Source organism: Camelus ferus, chromosome 5 (assembly GCF_009834535.1).
Source record: "Camelus ferus isolate YT-003-E chromosome 5, BCGSAC_Cfer_1.0, whole genome shotgun sequence".
Lineage (NCBI taxonomy): Eukaryota > Metazoa > Chordata > Mammalia > Artiodactyla > Camelidae > Camelus > Camelus ferus.
Window position 1 is genome coordinate 58,991,873 of NC_045700.1, and position 22,116 is coordinate 59,013,988.

The window sequence follows — 22,116 nt, forward strand, 5'->3', positions numbered from 1 at the left end:
AGGAAGCTTATCTGGCCCACCTACCCTGTAGGAATTTGCAGTTGAGTAATAATAGTACGCTTCCTGCATTATTGCTCTATTTTTTTCTTTTTCTTTCCCAAATCTCACTTATGGCTACCTTGTACAATAGTAATTTGTTTATTGTGACTCCCTCAATTGAACATAAAGTCCGTAAGGGCAGGGATTTGGTTTACTTTGCCGTAGTATCCTAGTGCCAGGAAGTCTGGCATTAGTAGTTGTTCGGGAATAGTTGTTGAATGAATGCATGATGGACAAATACAGGGTAGCACAAATTCAAATTTAAATGCAATGGGTAACCTATTATTACCTATTATCACAGTCACTGGCATAATTAATATATAGTGATATCTTATAGAAATTCAAAGAAAAGAGAGATAAAAATGGCTTTCGGGTTTCAGTTGATCACCTGTTCTTTAGACCAGGATTCCCCTACCCGAGAATAATTTCTCCAGATTATATAAACCCCTCCAGAACTTCCCTGATTTGAGTATGTCTTAGGATAGTGCTTCTTGGCCTCAGTACTACTGACATTATGGGCTTAGTAATTCTTCATTGTGGGCTGTCCTATGCACTGTAAAATGTTTAGTAGTATCCCTGGCTTCTACCCACTAAATGCCAGGAGCAACCCCCACCCCAGTTGTGACAACCAAAAATGTCATTAGACATTGCATGTTGAGGAGAGGCACTTTATCCCGCTATTCTGGGATGAACTTTCAAGTATATAGGAATCACCCAGGGATCTTGTTAAATGCAGGCTCTGATTCAGAGGGCCTGGTTGGGAGCCAAGATCCTGCATTTCTATTAAGCACACTTAAAGTGGTAAGAGGGGTATAAAAATAGTATTCCTGTCCCTGGGTTGTGCTGAAATATTTTTTGGAGGAAGGTGGAAAGAAGAGGGTCAGTAGGGTGGTTAGTGTTGTTTAGGGAAAAACTTCAGTTAATTTTGATGTGGTTCTCCTGCTGAGAGCAGCTAATTACCTTTCATTGATTGAAATGAACCAACATGTTCTATAGTCCTGTGATCAGATCTCTGTCTTTTGGGGAGCCTGTGCTCCTGAATCGTGAACTTCAGCTTGCTTCTCCATCCCTGCCTGCCCCTTAGGTGGATCAGGATGGCTAGAGGGGGCTGTAGTTAGGTATTTCCCTTCCCCCAGCTAGGTTGGGCTCTGATAAAACCTCAGTAGGTTAGGCTCTGGTGAAATAGTTTCTCCTGAGGACTGGCCTTGTTAGGAAAAATAGAATGCTCTGGTGTATTTCAAAATGGTTCCTTTCCCCCTTCCACTGCTGAAGGCACGAGGGATTTTTCTCTGATATTCACTGTGAGGACCTGATTGAGCTTCTGGACATAAAACTCACTAAAGCATGGGGTCCCCCTGGAGTTTTTAACTCTCTGACTTGTCCACACTGAGCCACCAGCAATTTGTCAATTGCAGTTCAGATTTTCCTACCCTGCCACTTGTTCCTGTGGAGGTTTCTGCTCTTGGGTCTGCTCCACCAAGTTGTCATTCTCTGTATCTGTCTGTCTATCTCTCCAATTTTGGGAGCAGCAGTTTTGCACCGTGACCTCACCTCTTTGATGGATCTGAGAAGAGATGTTTTTTCAGGTGGTTCAGCTTTTTACTTGCTAAGTTAGAATGGATTGGGGACTTTTAAGCTTCTTTCATGCCAGACCAGAAACTGGAAGACTAAGCAGTAATTTTTAATAAATAGATTTGGGCCAAATGTTACAGATTATTAAGGGCTATGATATAAAGCTTAGACTACAAAGGCAGGCAGGAGGCCATTGGTAGTTTCTGAGTTGGAAGAGAAACAGTGCTTCACTGAGGAAATATCATTTTGGCTGAGAAATAAATAAGACTTAAGTAGACCCTGGTCAGGGAAGTTTTGTTTGGGAGAAGGAAGCTTTCAGACGCAGGAATAGCCCAGGGTGACCGGATAATTCATCATCCAAATCAGGGAGTTTGAAAATGGAAGGGCACTAATAATAATTGTGCTGGAGCAACAAGCGTAGACCAGTGCTTTCCTGGGCAACCTGGAACATGTGGTCGGTCACCCTACACTTGAGCTACAAGAAGGCCTGAATGAAGGGAACAAAGTGTGTATGCTTTGTTTTTTCTTTTTTTGGAGTGAGAGTGATTCAGGTTAAGTTGGAGCCAGTGCATCCTTCTCCTGTACTCATGATCAGATGGCCTTAGGAAGACACAGAAGAGTTTTAAGCAAGGAGGGGAAAAGATCAGATTTATATTTTGAAAAAATGGATTGGGATGGGCAAGAACAAAGCGGATATCAGTTGAGAGGTGAGTATGGCTTGGAGTAGGGTGGTGATGGCAGTAAAGACTAGGCTCTAGAGACATTTAGACTTGGTGATGGACTGGTTATGGAAATGAAATGAGAGGGGTCTTTCAGGTTTCTGGTTTGCAGAACTGGCTGGATGATGATAACCGCTGATTTAGGGAGCAGTGAAAGAGGATCAGGTCTGGAGGGAAATATAGGAGTTCAGTTTTGAATATTTGAAGTTTGAAGTGGTGTATAGAGATAACGGTAAATGAAGCCATTGAGAAGATAAAAATCTTAAGGCTCACTTAGACATCAGGACAATGAAAAAGTCCCAAAGGAGTCAGCAAATAAGCAGCCAGAGAGGTTGGGGAAAAGTAAGAGAGTCTCATATCACAAAAGCCAAGGGAAGAAACCATTTTAAAGTGGAAGAAGTGTTCAACTTACTGTTGAGAAGTAAGAGGAGAATTGAAAAACACTCACTGGATTTCGTGACACAGAAGCCTTTTATGAGCATATATTTTTTTTCAATTTTAAAGAATCCTATCTCCTCCTACAAAACATTTGAGTAAAATGGAAAATAATTTAAATAAGAAATAGTTTTTAGCAAGACATTATCTTAACTTTTCAAATATTTAATATTTTCAGTGTTATTTATTCTTATTATAAAGTAGTATTCATTTTAATGGTCAAACATCGTGAGTAAAGTAAAGAAATACAGAATTGCCTAAATTAATCCTTTTAGTGCTCTTCTTGGAGCTTTTATATCACACAATGCTAAGCTCGGTGGTGGTTGTATTTCAAAAAGGCATGTTTTTTAGGAATGTTAAAGCTTTGACCATTGAAGTAGTTGCCCATCGTTCTAGGTCCAACACCTCTACACCTGGCAGCACAGGCTTGCTCATTAGAAACAACCATCTGTCTACTGTGTTTCAAAGCTGATAACACGCTTTCAGAAAAAAGAGGCTGGATGCCAATTCACTTTGCCGCTTTCTATGACAATATCTGCATCATAATTGTTCTCTGTAGAAAGGATCCCACTTTACTAGAAGCTGAGGCAACAGCTGAGTAAGTTATTAAGCGTTTATGAAAATACGAATTTCTGCTTTCATGGCCTGCCCCAAACACTGACACTAAGAGGAATGGATGTTATGATTGATCTGAAAGGCTGTGTCAGGCTTACCCTGCTCGTCCTTTCTGGTCACTGTCTTCTCCTGCTACTTAACCTTTAGAATTTATAAAGATGGGAACTTCTGTTAACCTACGCACATTTTCTGGAAGAATAAGGAGTAAACCCTAGGAAGTTTTTCCTAACTTTCTCCCAGTGCTTTGGTTCTACAGATTAGTTTATCAGGTTAACTACTTGGTGTCCTGGAAGAAGCATGAGACAAGGGAGGAGAAAGTTGTTTTCTAAACTGGACCCTATACAACCAGAAAGCCACCTAAGGGCTCCAGACCAAGCTAGTTAGACCTTGGACAACGGGAAACTATCTAATGGTTCCAGAAGAGAAATATATTAAAAAGAAGAAAGTTAAACTTTGCAGAAGGGAAACATCCCAAACAGTGTTCTATTTCACGGTTTAGCTGAGTACCAGCCTTTAGGGTAGAGGTATACTTTCTCCTGAAAGGTATACACACTCTTGGCTCGCAGTCTAAATACCAGGCTATTATTTTGATTTAGGTGTGGTTTCAAATATATCTGGGTCTTCAGGTAGCTTGTCCATTATTGTTCAGTGAAGAAATAAATCTTGCCTTGGTTGGGGCAGAGATGTGTGTGGAGAAAGCTTTTGGGAAACCAGGGTCTCTGGCTAATGGATTCTCTGACTAATAGATTCCGGAAAGAGCTATGGAATGTGGGGATCTGAGTTCAGTTCCTGGTTCTGTCGTATTTTGACAATATGTCTTTGAGCAGAAGGGGGCTAAAAGACTGTGGGGACTGTAAGAAGTTAAACAATGGACTATCAGAGGTAGAAGTAAGAAGTTATCTGTGAATGCAAGGAAGACACAAGGGATTCATAGAGAGGACAGTTACAAAAGTTGAGATCTCTGTGGAGCTAATGAGGAATGTGACCATGCTGGTGTGTTTGAATATGGAGCACAAATGAAGGTAGGACAAGGAACCAAGAGATCAGAACACAGATGGTAGTTAGTATGGGTGTTGGAGTCACTGACAATAGGAGGAGGTCTGTTGCTGAGGCAATCAATACATGAGCAAAGATGTGGAAGAGGACCCAGCTGGCAGGGGGCCATGGCAATATGGAAACAGGGTAATATAATTTGATAGCATATTTTTCAAGTGAGGAAAATCAGAATGATGGTGTTAGCAGTAATCTTTATTCCTACCATTGAGAAGGGAAAAGAAAGGAGCAGAAGAACAGTCTTGTTCAAATAGAAAAGAGAGAAAATGAGATGTTTACTCATAAAGGACAAAAGTTTCCCGAGGGCCCAGAAAAAGAAATTAGAGCAGAGGCTGGGAGCCAGCTGGATATTGATGAGCATACAAGGACAGGCAGCAAGATAAAGGGGTTTCCTGAAGAGAAGAAGGCCCAGGTCTAAAGATAAGGTAATGTCTGAGGCAAGGAGATAACAGTGAAAAAGAAGGGAAGGGGGAACCATGTATCGAGACCACGCTAAGCACCTGTTCATTCCTTATACCAACACTGTCAGCTGATCGTTCTTACCCTCATTGTTTTACAGATGAAGAAAGTAACCCAGTTTACTTAAGGTCACATTGCTAGTCAGTAGATCTGATAGTTAAGATATAGTTGAAGTTACTGTGACAAGGATACTCCCACTTATCTGTAGTTTAAACAAGATAAACATGGTTCTTTCTCATGCAGTCAGGATTGGTGGTCCAGGGCTGGCATAGTGGCTTGACAACGTGAGGAACCCAGACTTCCTCTTGTATGCCTCTTCACATGTGGTTTCCATATCTTGGCACAAAACGGCAACTCCTGCTTTCATTATTATGCCTGCATGCTAGCCATGAGAAGAAAGAGAGAGGAAACACAATGGCACACTCCATTTCTCTTTAGGGACTTGTTCAGGTAACTTCTTCTAACATCCACTGACCAAACTCAGTTGTGTGGCCAAACCTCCCTGTAAGGGAAGCTGGGAAATGTATTTGGCAGGAGAGCCATGTGCCCAACCAGAAGATAGATCTTCACTATCGAAAAAGCAAATAGTGGGTTTTTGAGAAAAACTGTTAGTTTCTGCCACACTGCGACTTGAGAACTGATAAGAAGTCTAAAAAAATGGGTTGGAACACTATCTGAGCCTCAGTTTCATCGTTTGTGAAATGGGCTGATAATACTTACCTTGCTTTTTCCTTCACTCATAAAGCTGTTGTAAGAATTCATTGATAGTGTATTCTAAGAACTTTGTGCATCATCAACTTCTGAACAAAATATAAGGCATGATAATTAAATTGGAGAGAGGATAGGGGCAAATACTAAGGACTGCCAAGGCAAGGGAGGCAAATCTGTTCACATGTGGAATACACGGAACAATAGTACGTAAGGAAAAGAAGGTGATGATATAAATCAGACTTCCCCCAACAGCAGTTTGGATAGTTTTACAGCTGGACCCTGTGTGTGCTTAATTGTTACGATGTGTTCCTTGATTTTTAGGAATCAGTGTACTCCACTGTTACTTGCTGCCACTTCAGGAGCACTGGACACTATTCAGTACCTACTTTCTCTTGGTGCTAACTGGAGAAAAACAGATATTAAAGGAAACAATATAATTCATTTATCGGTGCTAACCTTTCACACAGAGGTTCTCAAGTATATAATAGAGTTAAATATTCCTGAACTCCCAGTTTGGAAAACTTTGGTAGGTGAGTATAGAATACAAAATCTCTTTATTAAATAAATGTTCCAATTATCCAGTTTGACTATTGATACATTCTCTGAAATAAAACAAATAAAACATGTATCATATTTTGAATTAAAACCAGAAATACATATAATACTGAACTATTTTGTGTGTAAAAGTAGTTTTATTTCTAAATTAAAAATAAAAGAATAACTCAGACTATATTTTACACAATTATATTTTATTTTCCAGCTTTCTCCAAAAGCCCAACCATCATCTTCTCTATTGAGAAAGGAAATTCCAAAAAAAAAAAAAGAAAAAAAAAGGAAAGAGGAAATGAAAGATTGAGTGGAGGGAGAGGGAAATAGCTCAGTGGTAGAGCACATGCTTAGCATGCATGAGGTCCTGAGTCCCCAGTACCTCCATTAAAAAAAAAAGTTGAGTGGAAAAGATAAGATTCCTTCAAATTCATTCCCCACCTTGTAATTTTAGAGACAGATTCAGCAACATCTTTCGTCATATTTTTAAAATTTTATTTATTTTTATTTTTAACTTTTTTGAAGGGAGATAATTAGGTTTGTTTATTTAATGGAGGTACTGGGGATTGAACCCAGGTCCTCATGCATGCTAAGCAGGCACTCTACCATTGAGCTATACCCTCCCCTCCTTTCCTCATATTTTGATAAATTCTGTTTGAGCTGGCAGTGCCAGTCAGGAGTGATCTCCACAAAGGCTATCCAGGAAGGAAACCAGGAATCTGACCTAAGAGAAAAGCAAAAAGAATTTCAAAGATAACAGCAAAGGGAAGTCCCAGAATGGAAACTGTATACCCCGACCAAAGGGAAAATGTGGGAGGAATTACCAATAGGTACAAAGAAAACTAAGCAGATGAAATAACATGAGGAAATGATTACCTCAGGGAAAAGCAAAAGCAAGGAGATTCAAGGTAGTGCATTGCAGTGCTTAGCTGTGAATAATATCTGTATAGGTATTATAATGTAAGTATCAAACATTTAACTAGAAACTACAAATATGGGGAAATGGTAGGGCAGTGTTGGAAGAGCTAGTTTCTCATTTACCATAACGTGAAGTCAGTCAATGATGTCTAAAATTGATACAGCAAAAGGTAACTGTGTATAAATATTTAGAAATGTGGAGATATTTAAATCACAGACGGTATAGGGAAAAAGTCCAAAGTGGTAATATCTGAAGAAAGAAACTCAGAAAAGTGGAAAGGGTGGGGCAGAGAACCACTATATTCCATTACCTCTTGGGAAATTACAACCTGAATTTTTCTGTTGAACAACATATATTTTTCTGTTGAATATTTACCAGAAATGCTGCAGTGTGAGAGCTATAAACGAAGGATGATGGCCATCATGTCTTTAGAAGTAATCTGCTTAGCAAATGATGGATACTGGGAATCTATTTTGGATGCAGGTGATATAAAATCTATTAACTAACTTTTAGCTTATGCTTTTTTATGTAGAAATATATTCAGTCACTTTAAAATGTATTTTTAATTGTGAAGAAGACTTTTTAGTTGATTTTAAGTTTCTGTTCTCCTTTTTTCTAAGATCATTTCCTTTACCTGTCAACTTTATATTTTATATTCCAAGTAGAAGGTACACAGGATCCAAAACTATATAAATCTTATTTCTCTAACAGTTTGGAAATTTAAAAATTACATTAAATTACTTCACCATACTACTTCTTAAATTTACCTTCACTGAGAAATGATCCCTATTCTGTATTTGTACAGTTTATTTATTAAAAATAGCAGTCAGGTCTGGGTTTGTAACTAGCTCCGCACTTAGAACTTAGGCTAACTGCTTACCCTCTCCACACCTAATTTCCTTATTAATGAAATTGTTCCTACCTCATAGGATTGTTTTGAGAACAGCACTTCTCATTAAAACTTTCTGAAATGACAGGAATGTCCTATCTACATTGTCCATTATGATAGCCATTATTCTGATGTGAATATTGGGCACAAATGAGATGTTTTCATAAATATTTCTTGAATGAATGAATGAATGAAAAAATTATTATAGGTTGTCCACTAATATGTTCCTAAAAACATAAACAAAAGCTCTTTATCTGAAAAATGAATGGCAGAGAAACAAGTCATATGGAGTTTTCATTTCAGGTAGCTAAGTACATACATACGTCCTTAATTACACCCATTGTATTTCCAGCATGTCACGTGTGCTCTATAATGTACTCTTTTCTTTCACTTTGAACTGAAGTAACAAGCATCTAATTGAAGCCAGATTTTCTATTTTCACCATGCTCAGTGATTCCATCTTTCAACCAGTTGTTATTAATGAGGCTAAGGGTGCTTTTTATTGGATTCAGCAATTTTCATTTTTCAGTTGCTTGTATACAATGTGGCTAAAATATAAAATGCTCAAATAATTGCGCAAGCCACTGCCACACAAAGTTGATACAATAACCAAAACTGAACTCTACTAAATGGTAGCTCAAAGAATTTATTTATCAATAATCTTAAGCCAAAATTCAGTGTTTCAAAGGTGGCTTAGTGTAGCCAATATGAAGTATGTGATTGTGTGCATGTGAAAATCAAATATGTAAACAATGAGAGCTACCTATAATGTAGATGAGACAGAAAAATGCATTTGAGTAGTTTCAGATAACTTTAATAAATATTTTATAGAATTATTTGACAATTGTTTATATGACAAAGCCCATACACATTATTTAAATCTTATCATGATAAATTGACAATATATGATTGCAAGCAGCTCATGTTTTTCTTGATCTCTTCATTGCAGGCACCATTCCTGCTTTAATCAATCTATTAAAAAGCTCCAAAATAAAATTACAGTGCAAAACAGTTGGGTTATTGAGTAATATCTCAACCCACCCAAGTGTAGTGCACGCTCTGGTGGAGGCAGGAGCCATTCCAGCTTTGATCAGCCTGCTGGTTTCTGAGGAACCTGAACTACACTCTCGGTGTGCCGTCATTCTGTACGATATTGCTCAGCTTGAAAACAAGGACGTCATTGCCAAGCATGTAAGTTCTTTTCATAAAACATCATTCTGACTGACAATAATTCTCTCATATAGAAGCTAGAAAGATACATACCCATTTCATTATGCAGTGGCTCTCATAAACTCTCAGGGAAGAACTCCAATCTCAATGAGAATGGCAAAGCGCAAACCTGCCACAATCCCATGAAGGCTAGAAGTAAACAAGAGCAAGACGGTACCAGAGCAAGCAGGGCAAAGGGTTTTGTGTTTCCCGCCCTGAGGTCTCACAGGGTGACACAGTGGGCCTGGGTAGATCATTCCTGCACGCTGGGTTTGTGCCACATCTGAGGAACATTGAGCTTAAGAAACCCATCACTTTGGTAGCAGCCAGTAAGCAGGCCTATTCTTTGTCTGGAGGTAGATGTTACCACGCCTTTCAGGAGTGATAGCTACATAAAAAGCCTGAGAAATGGCCCAGGTGAAAGAACTGTCACAGTCTTGATACCCTCACAACACTGGTAGGCGTGCAAGAGGCCCAGGGCAGAATGTTTCTCAGCAAGAGTACCTGGTAGGACCATCACCTGGGACAACACGGAAGACAGGCCACCTACCTATTTAGCTCTAGGGGATGTGACTGCTTCTTGTTGTTTATAAGATATTATAAGAAACACTACCGTCTTGACTATTTCCATTCTGGCTCGGAAATGCCTAATTGTGTGCCAGAAAGAATTAGAAGAAAATTGTATTTTTTGTGAACACCAATCTTTGCCATGCTGTTATTTTTTCAAATAAAACCCACCTTACTGTGTCTGTTAGTGTTTTGGCTAAGATATTTTTGAGATATTTATAAATAGGGTTATTTTTATAGTTTTCTCCAGGTGATGCTTCTTCATTACGGATTGAGTCATTTAGCATTGTAAAATATACCCTTTTTGTCAGGTGTAATACTTTTGCCCTGAATTCTGTCTTGTTCAAAACTGGGTTTGTGATCTTTGTTTTTTTGTGTGTGCTCTTATATTTACTTTGGCTTTGCCCATCCTTTTTAATTTTTCCAAGTCATTTTATACTGCGTCCAGTGCAGTTCAGGACTGTGTCTGAGGACGGGTGACATAAGACTTAAGAAACAAAGAGACAAAGTAAAGAGCAAAGATGGGACCAGGGGACTCAAGATCTTGTGGATCGATAGTCCTGAAAGCCTGGTCGACATCATATTTATTGGGAGTATACAGCTCAGAAAAAATATGTGATCAAAGAGGAGAGGCTTTAGAAATTCTATGTGATAAGCACCAAGTTCTGCTTGCTGACCAATTGATTAATTTCAGGCCTATCCCTTCCAGGCACAATCACCCTCCTCGGGGTATGCAAAATTTCTAAATCTATCCTGTTATTGCCTCCAGGACATCTCTAGATAGCAAATATTTCCCCTGGGCTTAACCGCATGCTTTCATTCCAGAACAAAGTTCTGTTAGTGGACGATCTGACTTTCCAGGACCGTCCACTGTTTCACCCTAAGGAAATATCTGCCCTCCTTCGTGCCCTTATAGTCAATCTCAGGATTGCTCACCACAAATTTTCTTTAGCATAATACGTGCTATATATAGGTCATCTACTATGTAAAACATTAAAATAAAGCAAGCATGTGCATTTTAAGCAAACAAGTGTGAATATAATATTTTAAGCCCATGGAAATTTAGGTGCGGCTTGTTTTCCAGCTGTTTGTTTTCCAGCGGCTTCTTTTCCAGCATCTTGTTTCCCAGCAATTTTATTTCTTGCTGGTTGGTTTGTTATCAGTATTTGGAAAATATATTAGAAATTTGCCCCTCCCCCAGGCCCACATCCAGAGTTAGTCAGTTAGTTTTATAGTTTCATTTAGAATTTATAATCTCCAGTGATTCTAATCACCCAGAGTTAGGATGAATGTGTCCCTTGTAAGCAGTTTATTTCGATTTGCTTTATTATTCATTTTTCATTGAGTATATATAGCTCATTTACACTTAATGTGACATGTTTCATCTTAGTTCTGTCATATTTTGTTATCATTTTTGATTTTTTAAAAACCTCCTACTGTATGAGCAGTGTTTTCTTCCTCTTTTTTGTTTTATCTTTAAAGTCCAGGACTTAAACCTCAATGTTAGTTACCTATTTTCCCTGGTGCTTGGTGTGACTTTCCAACATGTAAATCCATCTTCTTTTATTTTCAGAATGTTTTCTTGAATTCATATTTTAAAATACTTTTTCTGTAGTATTCTTTCAGTTCATTCATTAACAAGTGCTTTTGGAGGGTTTATTATATGGAAAACCACTTCCAGGTGCTAGGGTTACGGCAGTGAACAAAACAGACAAAAATCCCAGCCTTCCTGGAGTTTTTATTCTAGTCGAGGGTAACAAGACAGTAAGCAAAGAAACAAACCAAATATATAGTATGTTAAACGAGAATAGGGAAGAGGGGGAGCTTGGTGAAAAATACTTCACTAAGAAGTTGGCATCTGAGTACCAACCTAAAATAGACGGGGAAGTGTGCCATGTTTTTCTGTTGGGAAGAGCACAAGAAACAAGTGCAAAGTAAATGAAGTGAGTATGTCTGACGTGTTCAAGGAATAGCAAGTGAAGCAAAAGTAGCTGAGGGAAGAGAAATAGGAGACGCTCTTAGCTGGGCAACGGTGGACTACATATCATGTAGGGCCATGTGGATAATTGTTAGATACCTTGGCTTTTACTCTGTATATGTTAAGCCATTGAGTGATTTTGTTCTGGGAAGTTCTGTGAAGAGATTTATATCACTCTACTCTCTGTGTTTAAATAGGGGGGTAAGAGTGGATGCAGCAAGACAAAGCCATTTCAGTCATCCAGGTGACAGATAACAGTGTCTTGAACCGGTGGTGATAGTGGCAGTGGTGAGAAGTGGTCATATTCTGCATTATTTTTTTGAAAGTTGAGTCACCAGGATCTGTGGGAAGCTGAAATACCTGGAGGGACTCCAAAGGAGACTAAGAAGGAATGGGCAGTGAGGCAGGAGGAAACCTGAGCAATCTGTTGTCCTATCTGCCAAATGAAGCAAGTGTTCCAAAGAGGGAAGATTCCTTCAATAGTGTTGAAGTGCTGCTGTAAGTTGAAAGTCAAAACTGAATAGTGAACTTAGTCATCACCGAGTTGACTAGCCTCTTCTCTTTGGGAGCGCCAGTTACCTGTGCATTATGTCACTTTTTCCCAATAGTTATCATTTTCTCTCTAGTCCATTTCCACTCATTGTTTTGTTTTACTTCATTTCTTCCCCTCAATCAACTCCTCTTTGTCTCTTGCTATGTTGTTTGGCATTATTTATTTTTGTGTGGATTACAGTTCAGCTTTTATCTCTTTCCACATCTTTCCTGAGCTTTTCCAGCTCATATTTCACCTCTCCTTGTCTCAAAAAATCTTCCCTGAGCACTAGTGTCTCTCCTCTGCACCCTTGTTTTATAGAGGTGATTGCCTCATTTATTTTTTTTTCATTGATAATAATATACCATTTGGGGTTAAAATTTTTCATCTACTTTGTGACATATTTTTCTGACAAGCATTCTTTATCTGTCATAAGTTTTCCCTGCTTTTTCTCTTATATTTGGACAGATCCTGTTCTAGTTCCTTTTTGATCATTACTTACTTTGAATTAGATGAGTTCTTTCAGGTCTGGCTATTTTCAGAAAATATATGTGGGAAAGGGTCCAGATCCATGTTCTGGGCTAGCAAGAATAAGACATACGCTACAGAGTTGTACACATGGGTCCTTTCAGCTTTACTTCCCTGTAGTCAACAGAGACTGGAATGTAATACTCGTAATGTAGATTCTATCTTCTCCACAAAGCAAAGTCTATTTCTTCCTTTTTACCTCACCAATAGGCCACTTCTGTCAAACATCTTGTTGGTATGATTCTTTGTTCATCATTGCCTTCCTTAATTTTTGAAACTTTATACCAAATTGGTCCAGGAAAGATCCTGCTGACATCTTGCATACCCATTTCTGTTGTTCCAGACAGGGAATTGTGTGTGTGTGTTTTCCTGTCCCTCAAGGTAGAGCCACTTATTTTGGAAAACTGTGCTTCGTCAGCATTTCCTGTAGCCAGTGGCCATGGGAGATCTTGCCCATCCCTGTTGGCTACTCATAAACATTTATTATGGTTCAACATTACAAATGTCTCCTAGCTTTATTGAAAATGATATTACATTTCTGTTTCTTATCTTAATATTCTCGCATTATTTGTTAGTAGGGAGAAATGTCATCTTTACTCCATTTAAAGTTCGGAAATTATATTCACACTTAAAAATAACATTTTGTGTTGCACAAATATAATTACCAATTACCACTGCAGTGTCTACAATGGCAAATGTTCCAAATGGGCACTGTATTCAGTTGATCTTACTCAGCTGTTTCACTTTTAGATACTTAAATATTACAGTGAACTTACAGCCTCAAATTACTTTGGTACACAGGAAGCTATTTAAAATATCTTTATTGAATACTTACCTTAATATTAAAGCATAGGATTTGCTCCAAGTTGTAATAACTGTCATTGAATGTGCCATATCAGTAGACATACTTGTTTATGGGCAATTGTTCTCTCCTAAACAAGCAGATATTCATAGCAAGAAAGATCATAGATTTGTGTTTCGAAAAAATGATTGCACATATCTTAAATAAGTTCAATTATAATTGAACCTTTTATTTATTTTAGAATGGAATCCCAGCTCTGATAAATCTCTTAAACTTAGACATAGAAAGTGTGCTAGTGAATGTAATGAACTGTATACGGGTATTATGTACAGGAAATGAAAATAATCAAAGAGCAGTGAGAGACCATAAAGGCATCACGTATCTTATCACATTTCTGAGTTCTGATTCAGGTGAGCCTCTATTTCTATATAATTTTAAAGTGACTAGATACATTAAGTGAAGCAAACTTAGGTTTGGACTTGTCCTATATGAACAGATGTCCTGGATTTATCTTAGGATGGATCTAGGCATATGTAATATAACCTAAATTCTTCAAGACTTAAATTTAAACTGCTAGGTTTATAAAAGGAATTGACTCTCAACACCATAATTCTTTAAATTATGACATTTTAAAACATTTTAGACACTTTAAAAATTGGAAATATTGTAATGAAAATAATATAGTTAATATGCTCAGGGACTCAAGTACATGCCTCCTTGTGTGAATAACACATATATTGATCATTGGAAGCTATTTTTCAAGTTACAATATGAACCTCAGATTTGTCGTTGGATATTTGATATCAGAATTCAAGGTCATCAGATCATTAGGCTAATTATTAGACTCTGAAGTACGAAGAACACCAGAAGCTATAAGGTAGTTTCTACAGCCACTTCAAATGATCTCTTAGGTTCTGTAAGAATTTTCTTATTCCAGTGAGCATACGCATAACAGTATGAGCTTCAAATCTATGCTTTTCTTCATATTTGGGGGGCATAAAAATTTTGAGAAAAGCTTGTATATTTTTCTTCCTGCTCAGCTTATCATTTGCCTTTCATTCTAGTTCTCTGAGAATGAGTACAGAATTAAATACACTGGTTAAAATGTAAGACAAGGGTATGGATAAGGGGATTGTTGCAGAGGGCTTTCTTTACTTTAGAACTTCGAACTTAAGCAATTATCACCTTCTAAGGCTCTCTATCACGTAGTGAAATCACTTGAAAATCTTTTCCTTTATACAAATTCCTAAAGTCAGAGAATAGGTATTCCTCATCCTTTTTCATCCTCCCAACCCCAAATGCTTGAACAAAGCACAACTTGTAGGGGCCATTTGGATAAATAAACAATAAATGAATTCATAAGAGAAAGCTATAGGAGTAAATGATCATAATCATTTCTTTTTGGGGCTCTTGCCTCATCTGAAACCTGAATCAAAGTAATTTATCCTGTATTGTAATCTATAACATTTTTTCACCTGAAGGAAGATAAATAATTAAAACAAATTTTAATTGTTTTTTCTCCCAATTTATAATTTATAAATGCTACATTTATAATTTTAGTGCTTTAAGAAGTAATTCTCCTGGATGTTAGTTGTACTCTTAAGTTGCAGGGGATCACAAAAGAATTTTATTAATTCCAATATCATCTTAACTATTCTGAGCCACTCTATGATTTCGTGCATTAAGTGGCCCCAAAGTACACTGACATGCAGTTTCTTGAGACTGTGGATTTGTTAACATCTCCTTAGTCTTAACCCTATCTCCAGGGGTTCCTCAGTCTTTGCTGAGTTTGTTTGGTTTGATGCCTTTGCTTTACCCATGTTTAGCTACTTGCTTCAAACTCCTCCTTAGTGGGTTTGTATTTCACAGTGATATGGGTGAAACAGCTCTGAACCTGTGTTGTAAGTATTGTAGGACTGACCAAAAGGATAAACTGTTAATACTATTGGTTCTCACTTTGAAAGGAAATATACAGAATGTGGAAAGGCAATAAGTAATCCTGTGGGGTTGAACTGGAATTAGAAAATTTGAAATATGTATATTTTTCCTAGTCTTGTCTGATGAGAGTCTAGTAGCAATGATACTGATCATGGAGTAGCTCCTGGAGAGGCAGGAGGCAGCTGGGACTACCCATGAGGACTGAGATGCTGAGGCAGCTATTTTTGTCATCTCTTCCTACTGTGCTGATGCTGGTTCTGGCAGGCACCATTTTCAAGTCCTCCCTCTAGCCTATTAGTGCCAGAGGCTTGCCTCACCCACTAGCACACTTGTGGCACCACTGCACCACTGGCCTCACAACCAGCCACTCCCTCAGAGTTTGCCCTGCCCACCAGTGTGCCCGCAGCAACCACACACGGCAGGACCTCTCAACCAGCCAGGTCGGGGTTCAGTAATGCCCACCAGTGTGCCCACAGTCATTGCCCCACTATAGCAGAAGGGGGCATATAGCCCACACAGGAGACACCCTTGGAGCATCTAGCTTTGGTGGCCAGAGGGGAGCTTGCTGCTGGACCCCACAGGACATCTCTTACATAAGGCCACTTCTCCTAGATCAGGAGACATAATAAACTTACATGATACATAGAAATAAACTTGGAGAATTAGACAAAATGAAGAGACAGATGAATATGTTCAAAATGAAGGAATAAGACAAAACCTCAGAACTAAGTGAAAGAGAGATAAGCAATCTACCTGATAAAGTTCAAGGTAATTATCATAAAGATGCTCCCCAAACTCAGGAGAAGAATAGGTAAACACAGAACTTCAAAATATAAAAAAGAATCAGTTAGAGCTAAAGAATACAATAACAGAAACGGAAAATATACTAGAGGGAATCAGTGGTAGAGTAGATAATATAGAAGAATGGATAAGCGATCTCGAATACAGAGTGAAGTCACACAAGCTGAACAGGAAAAAGAATTTTTAAAAATGAAGATAGTTTAAGGGCCCTCTGGGACAACATCAAGTGTACCAACATTCACATTATATGAGTCCAAGAAGGATAAGAGAGAGACAGAAAGGGCAGAGAACTTATTTGAAGAACTAATAGCTGAAAACGTCCCTAACCTGGGGAAGGAAACAGATATCCAGGTCCAGGAAGCAGAGAGTCCCAAACAAGATGAACCCAAAGAGGTCCACATCAAGATCCATCGTAATTCAAATGTCAAAAATTAAAGATAAAGGGAGATACTTAAAATCAGCAAGAGAAAAGCAACTCATTATATACAAGGGAACTCCCATATCAGCTTATATCTTAGCAGAAACTTTGCAGTTCAGGAGTGGCAAAATATATTCAAAGTGCTGAAAGGAAAAAACCTACAACTAAGAATACTCTACCTGGCAAAATTATCATTCAGAATTGGAGATAGAGTTCTACAGACAGACAAAAGCTAAAAGAGTTCATTACTATTAAATGGACTTTACAGGAAATATTAAAGGGAGTTCTCTAAGCAGAAAAGGAAAGGCTACAACTAGAAATGAAAAAATTATGAAAGAAAAAATGTCACTGATAAAGGCAAATATAATAAAGATAGCAGATCAATCACTTATAAAGCTAGTAGATACCTTAAAAGACAAATGTAATAAAATTATCTCTATTTACAGTAAGTGGTTAAGGGATACATAAAATAAAAAGATATAAAATATGATGTCAGAATGATAATGGGGGGGTTAAAACGTAAGGCTTTTTAAATGTGTTCAAATTTAAGAGATCATGAACTTAGAATAGACATCTATATACCTAGGTATTATATATAAACCTAATGGTAACCACAAGCCAAAAAACCTATAATAGATAACACAAAAAATAAAGAGAAAGGAATCTAAACATAACACTAAAGATAGTCATCAAATCACAAGGGAAGCAAGCAAGAAAAGAAGGGAACAAAGAACTACAAAAACAGCCAGAGAAGAATTAACAAAATGACAGTAAGTACATGCCTATCAATAATTTATTTTTTTTTAATTTTTAGTTGAAGTATAGTCAGTTTACAATGTTGTGTCAATTTCTGGTGTACAGCATAATGTTTTAGTCATACATATACATTCATATATTCCTTTTCATGTTCTTTTTCATTATAGGTTTCTACAAGATAGTGAATATAGTTCCCTGTGCTATACAGTCTAAACTTGTTTATCTGTTTTCTATATAGTAGTTAGAATCTGCAAACCATGAACTTCCAACTTAGCCCTTCCCATCCTCAATAATTACTTTAAACGTAAATGACTAAATGCTTCAACTAAAACACATAAGGTGGCTGAATGGATAAAAAAACAAGACCCATAAATATGTTGTCTACCAAGATACTCATTTTATTTTATTTTTAATTTTTTAAGAGATTCGTTTTAGATATAAAGACACAGACTGAAAGTGAGGAGATGGAAAAAGATATTCCTTGCTAGTGAAAATAAAAAGATAGCTGGCATAGCATTACTTATATCAGACAAAACAGACTTTAAAACAAAGATTGTTACAAGACATAAGGGCATTACATAATGATGAAAAGTTTCAATTCAATGAGAAGATATAACATTTGTAAATACATATGCCACCAAGATAGGAGCAACTAAATACATAAAGCAACATTAACAAACATAAAGGGAGAAATTGACACTAACACAATAGTAGTAGGGGACTTTAACACCCACTTACGTCAATGGTTAGATCATCAAAACAAAATCAATAAGGAGACATTGGCCTTAAGTGACACATTAGACCAGTGACACTTAATAGATATATAAAGAACAGTCTGTCAAAACCCAGCAGAATACATATTCTTTTCAAGTATACATGGAACATTCTCTAGATACATTACACGTGAGGCCACAAAACTAATCTCAACAAATTTAAGAGGATAGAAATTATATCAAGCATTTTGTCTGACCACAATGGTATGAAACTAAAAATCAATTACAGGAACTAAAATGGGAAAAACACAAGCACATGGAGAGTAAACATGTTACTAAAAAAACAATTACTAAAAAAACAATGGGTCAATGAAGAAATCAAAGAGGAAATTAGAAAAATACTTCAAGACAAAACAAAAATAAAACTTTCCAAAATCTATGCAAAGCAGCAAAAGCAATTTTAAGAAAGAAGTTTAGTGATACAGACCTACACCAGGAAATGAGAAAAAAAACCCAAATAATTACAATCTAACCTTACGTGTAAAGGAATTAGAAAAAGAAGAACAAACTAAATTAGTAGAAGGAAGGATATAATAAATATCAAGAGTGGAAATAAATGAAATAGAGACTAAAATAAATACATGAAAAGATCAGTGAAACTAAGAGCTGGTTCTTTGGAAAAATAAACAAAATTGATAAATCTTTAGCTAGACTCGGCAAGAAAAAAAACAGCAAGGGCCGAAATAAATAAAATTAGAAATGAAAAGAATTTAAAACAGACTCTACAGAAATATGAAGGTTCATAAGAGGTTACTACAAACAATTATAAGCCAACAAATTGGACAACCTAGAACAAATGGATAAATTTATGGAATTACACAATCTTCCAAGACTTAATCAGGAAGAAATAGAAACAGGTTGACATTGGCAGTGCAACTGAATCAGTATAATCAAAAAAACCCCAATAAACTAAAGTCCAGGGCTGGACAGCTTCACAGGTGAGTTGTAAACATTTATAGAAGAGTTAACACCTATTCTTTTCAAAGTATTCCAGAAAATTAAAGAGGAAGATACACTTCCAGACTCATTCTATAAGGCCACCATTACCCAGACACCAAAACCAAAGGAACTACAAAAAAAGAAAATTACAGGTCAATATCCCTGACAAACATGGATGCAAAAATCCTCAACAAACTGTGGAATCTAAAAACCCAAATAAATGAAGTAACAAAACAAAAACGGACTTAGATATAGAGAACAAACTGGTAGTTGCCAGAGGCAAGAGGGGTTGAGGATTGTGCAAAATAGGTCAAGAGGATTAAGAGTAAAAACTTCTAGTTATAAAATAAGTAATGAGGGTGTAATATATGGCACAAGGAATATGGTCAGTAATACCAAAATAACTTCATATGGGGACAGGTGATTACTATACATTTTGTGGTGATCACTTCATAATGTATTTAAATATCAAATCAATACATTGTACACCTGAAACTAACATGATAGTGTACATCAACTACACTTCAATTAAAAAAAAAGAAAAAACTCATTTGAAAATCAGTTTACTGGGAATGTATTATATTATTCCAATGATCACTAGGACTCTATACTAAGGGAAAAAAATATATACAGGAAGGAAATGCCTATGAGCTAAGATTTCTCCTAAGCATTGTTTAAAAGAGTGGAAAGTTGGAAATGACACATATTTTTAAAAATGTGAATGTTTAAGAAAATGTGATTTCCTTAATGGAACACCCATTTATGGAATATTTAGGAGACACTGATGTTCATAAAAAATGGGAAAAAATTTGGGGGTTGTTTATTTATTATTATTTTTTAACAGAGGTACTGGGGACTGAACCCAGGACCTCATGCATGCTAAGCATACTAAGCACATACTCTACCTTTTCCCTCAAAAAATGGGGAAAATTTTACTGGTAATTAAAACACAGGATATCGTGCTTATAGTACAACTATATTATATATGTCTGTAACACTAAAGCTATCATATATAATACTTATAAAAATGGTGGATGAGTCTAAGTGAAATGTTTGCTCTTGGGTGGTGAAAATCTGGAGAGTTTTCTTTCTTTTTTCTATTCTATTGTCTACATTTTTTATAAATTCTATATTTGATTTTAAAATATGGGAAACTAGTGATATGCTGCATTTTTATACTCTTTCTTTTTACAAGATTTATTTAACTAGTTCTTGAATTCATTTGAAGATGTGTTGAAGGCTGTATCCTCTGTTACAATTGCTGAAGTTGCACGTGGCAATAAGGAAGTTCAGGATGCAATGGCTATGGAAGGAGCCATTCCTCCTCTGGTGGCTCTTTTTAAAGGAAAACACCTTAGTGTCCAAGTGAAGGGTGCAGTGGCTGTGGAGGCACTGGCAAGTTACAACCCAGCTATACAGAGAGCATTTCTGGAAAAATCATTAAGTAAATACCTTTTAAAACTCCTCAAGGTAGGAATTTTATGATTACCTGTCATTGTTCTTAGACAAATTATGCAGTATTGAATTTAGTTACATGAAAGGAAAACTCAGACCAATTCTGGAATAAACATTTTATTAAACATGATTTCCTACGGTAGTCAACAAATCCTCATTGGTGAATGGAATATTTTTTTAAATAGGCATTTCAAACAGATGTTAAGGAACAAGGAGCTGCAGCACTTTGGGCCTTGGCAGGACAAACACTAAAACAACAAAAGTATATGGCAGAACAGATTGGTTACAACTTTATAATAAATATGCTTTTGTCACCATCAGCTAAAATGCAGTATGTTGGTAAGTTATTTTCTGTGCTTACATCTGCACAATATAGAAGAGGACACTGGCGTATTAAGACATGTTTCTTGCTTTTCTTTGCCAGGAGGTGAAGCAGTCATAGCTCTAAGCAAGGATAGCAGGATGCACCAAAACCAAATATGTGAAGGAAATGGAATTGCACCACTGGTTCGCTTACTAAGGATTAGTAAAATAGCTGAAGGCACACTTTTGAGTGTTATCAAAGCGGTGGGATCCATTTGTATTGGTTTGTAAATTTATTCTCAGTTTTAAAAATATCAGTAAGATACTTCTCTTCCTCCCTATCCCAACTGTTAGAGCCCTTAACCATATCTAATCTATTATTATAATGTTTTTATTTCTCTGAGACCTTAATGAGTAAAAGTGGTGTAATTAAGAATATTGTATCAGTCTTGGTCTTGAACTCTGGTTAGAATGAGAAATGAGGACCATGAGCCTTGGCTATTTTTACTTAACTCTCCTTTTTTAAGTTTAAGAGAAAAATATTTCTTACTTTGAATCTCAAGGACTGTATGTTTTTGAAGGTATAGAAGAGTTTTTAATGCTGGAGTACATTTTCAATCACAGTCTCTTTCCATAATGATACTTTGTTTCTGTTGTGGCCACTCAGTCTAGTTGTTCCTTTCATTGCAAAAGAATTAATATTTTGGGATATCTGAAAAGCGTTGTGGAATTGTCAGTGATTGACCTACCAAAAATACAAAATCAACATCTTTGCTGACCTGCATGAATGTATGGGACTGCTGTAGATTGCTTCTTGCAGACAACAGGGAGAAAAAAACCCTTAATTTCTAGTCCATTGTATTTCCTAAAAAGAAAAAAATCTCACTGGATGAAGAATGTAGGAATTGGTTTCAAAAAAATTATTTTCCTCCTTTCTTAAAAAAGCTACTTTCCTGAAATTCACTAACTGCTTCAAGGCAATCAAGTCAGACAAAATAATATTTGTTTTGTTTTTAGCCAGAATCTATGCTATAAATTATATTTCTAAAATTCTAGTAAATGATAACACAAATACAAAGATAACTGATACACATGTGCAATTTCTTTTCGTAAGTTCACTTCAGAGCTTCCACATTTACCGTGAACAGGGGTTCTCCGGT

General features: G+C 36.8%; 1 protein-coding gene across 1 annotated transcript in view; it reads left to right on the forward strand.

Moving 5' to 3' along the window:
* ANKAR (ankyrin and armadillo repeat containing) overlaps positions 1-22,116 on the forward strand; it is a 59,976-nt gene that overhangs the window by 20,470 nt on the left and 17,390 nt on the right. The window contains exons 9-16 of the mRNA XM_032479915.1: positions 3,162-3,363; positions 5,925-6,133; positions 7,447-7,551; positions 8,907-9,148; positions 13,815-13,983; positions 20,427-20,668; positions 20,839-20,992; positions 21,078-21,239. Coding sequence (XP_032335806.1) covers positions 3,162-3,363; positions 5,925-6,133; positions 7,447-7,551; positions 8,907-9,148; positions 13,815-13,983; positions 20,427-20,668; positions 20,839-20,992; positions 21,078-21,239 — 1,485 coding nt within the window. The remainder of the gene's footprint in view (positions 1-3,161; positions 3,364-5,924; positions 6,134-7,446; positions 7,552-8,906; positions 9,149-13,814; positions 13,984-20,426; positions 20,669-20,838; positions 20,993-21,077; positions 21,240-22,116) is intronic.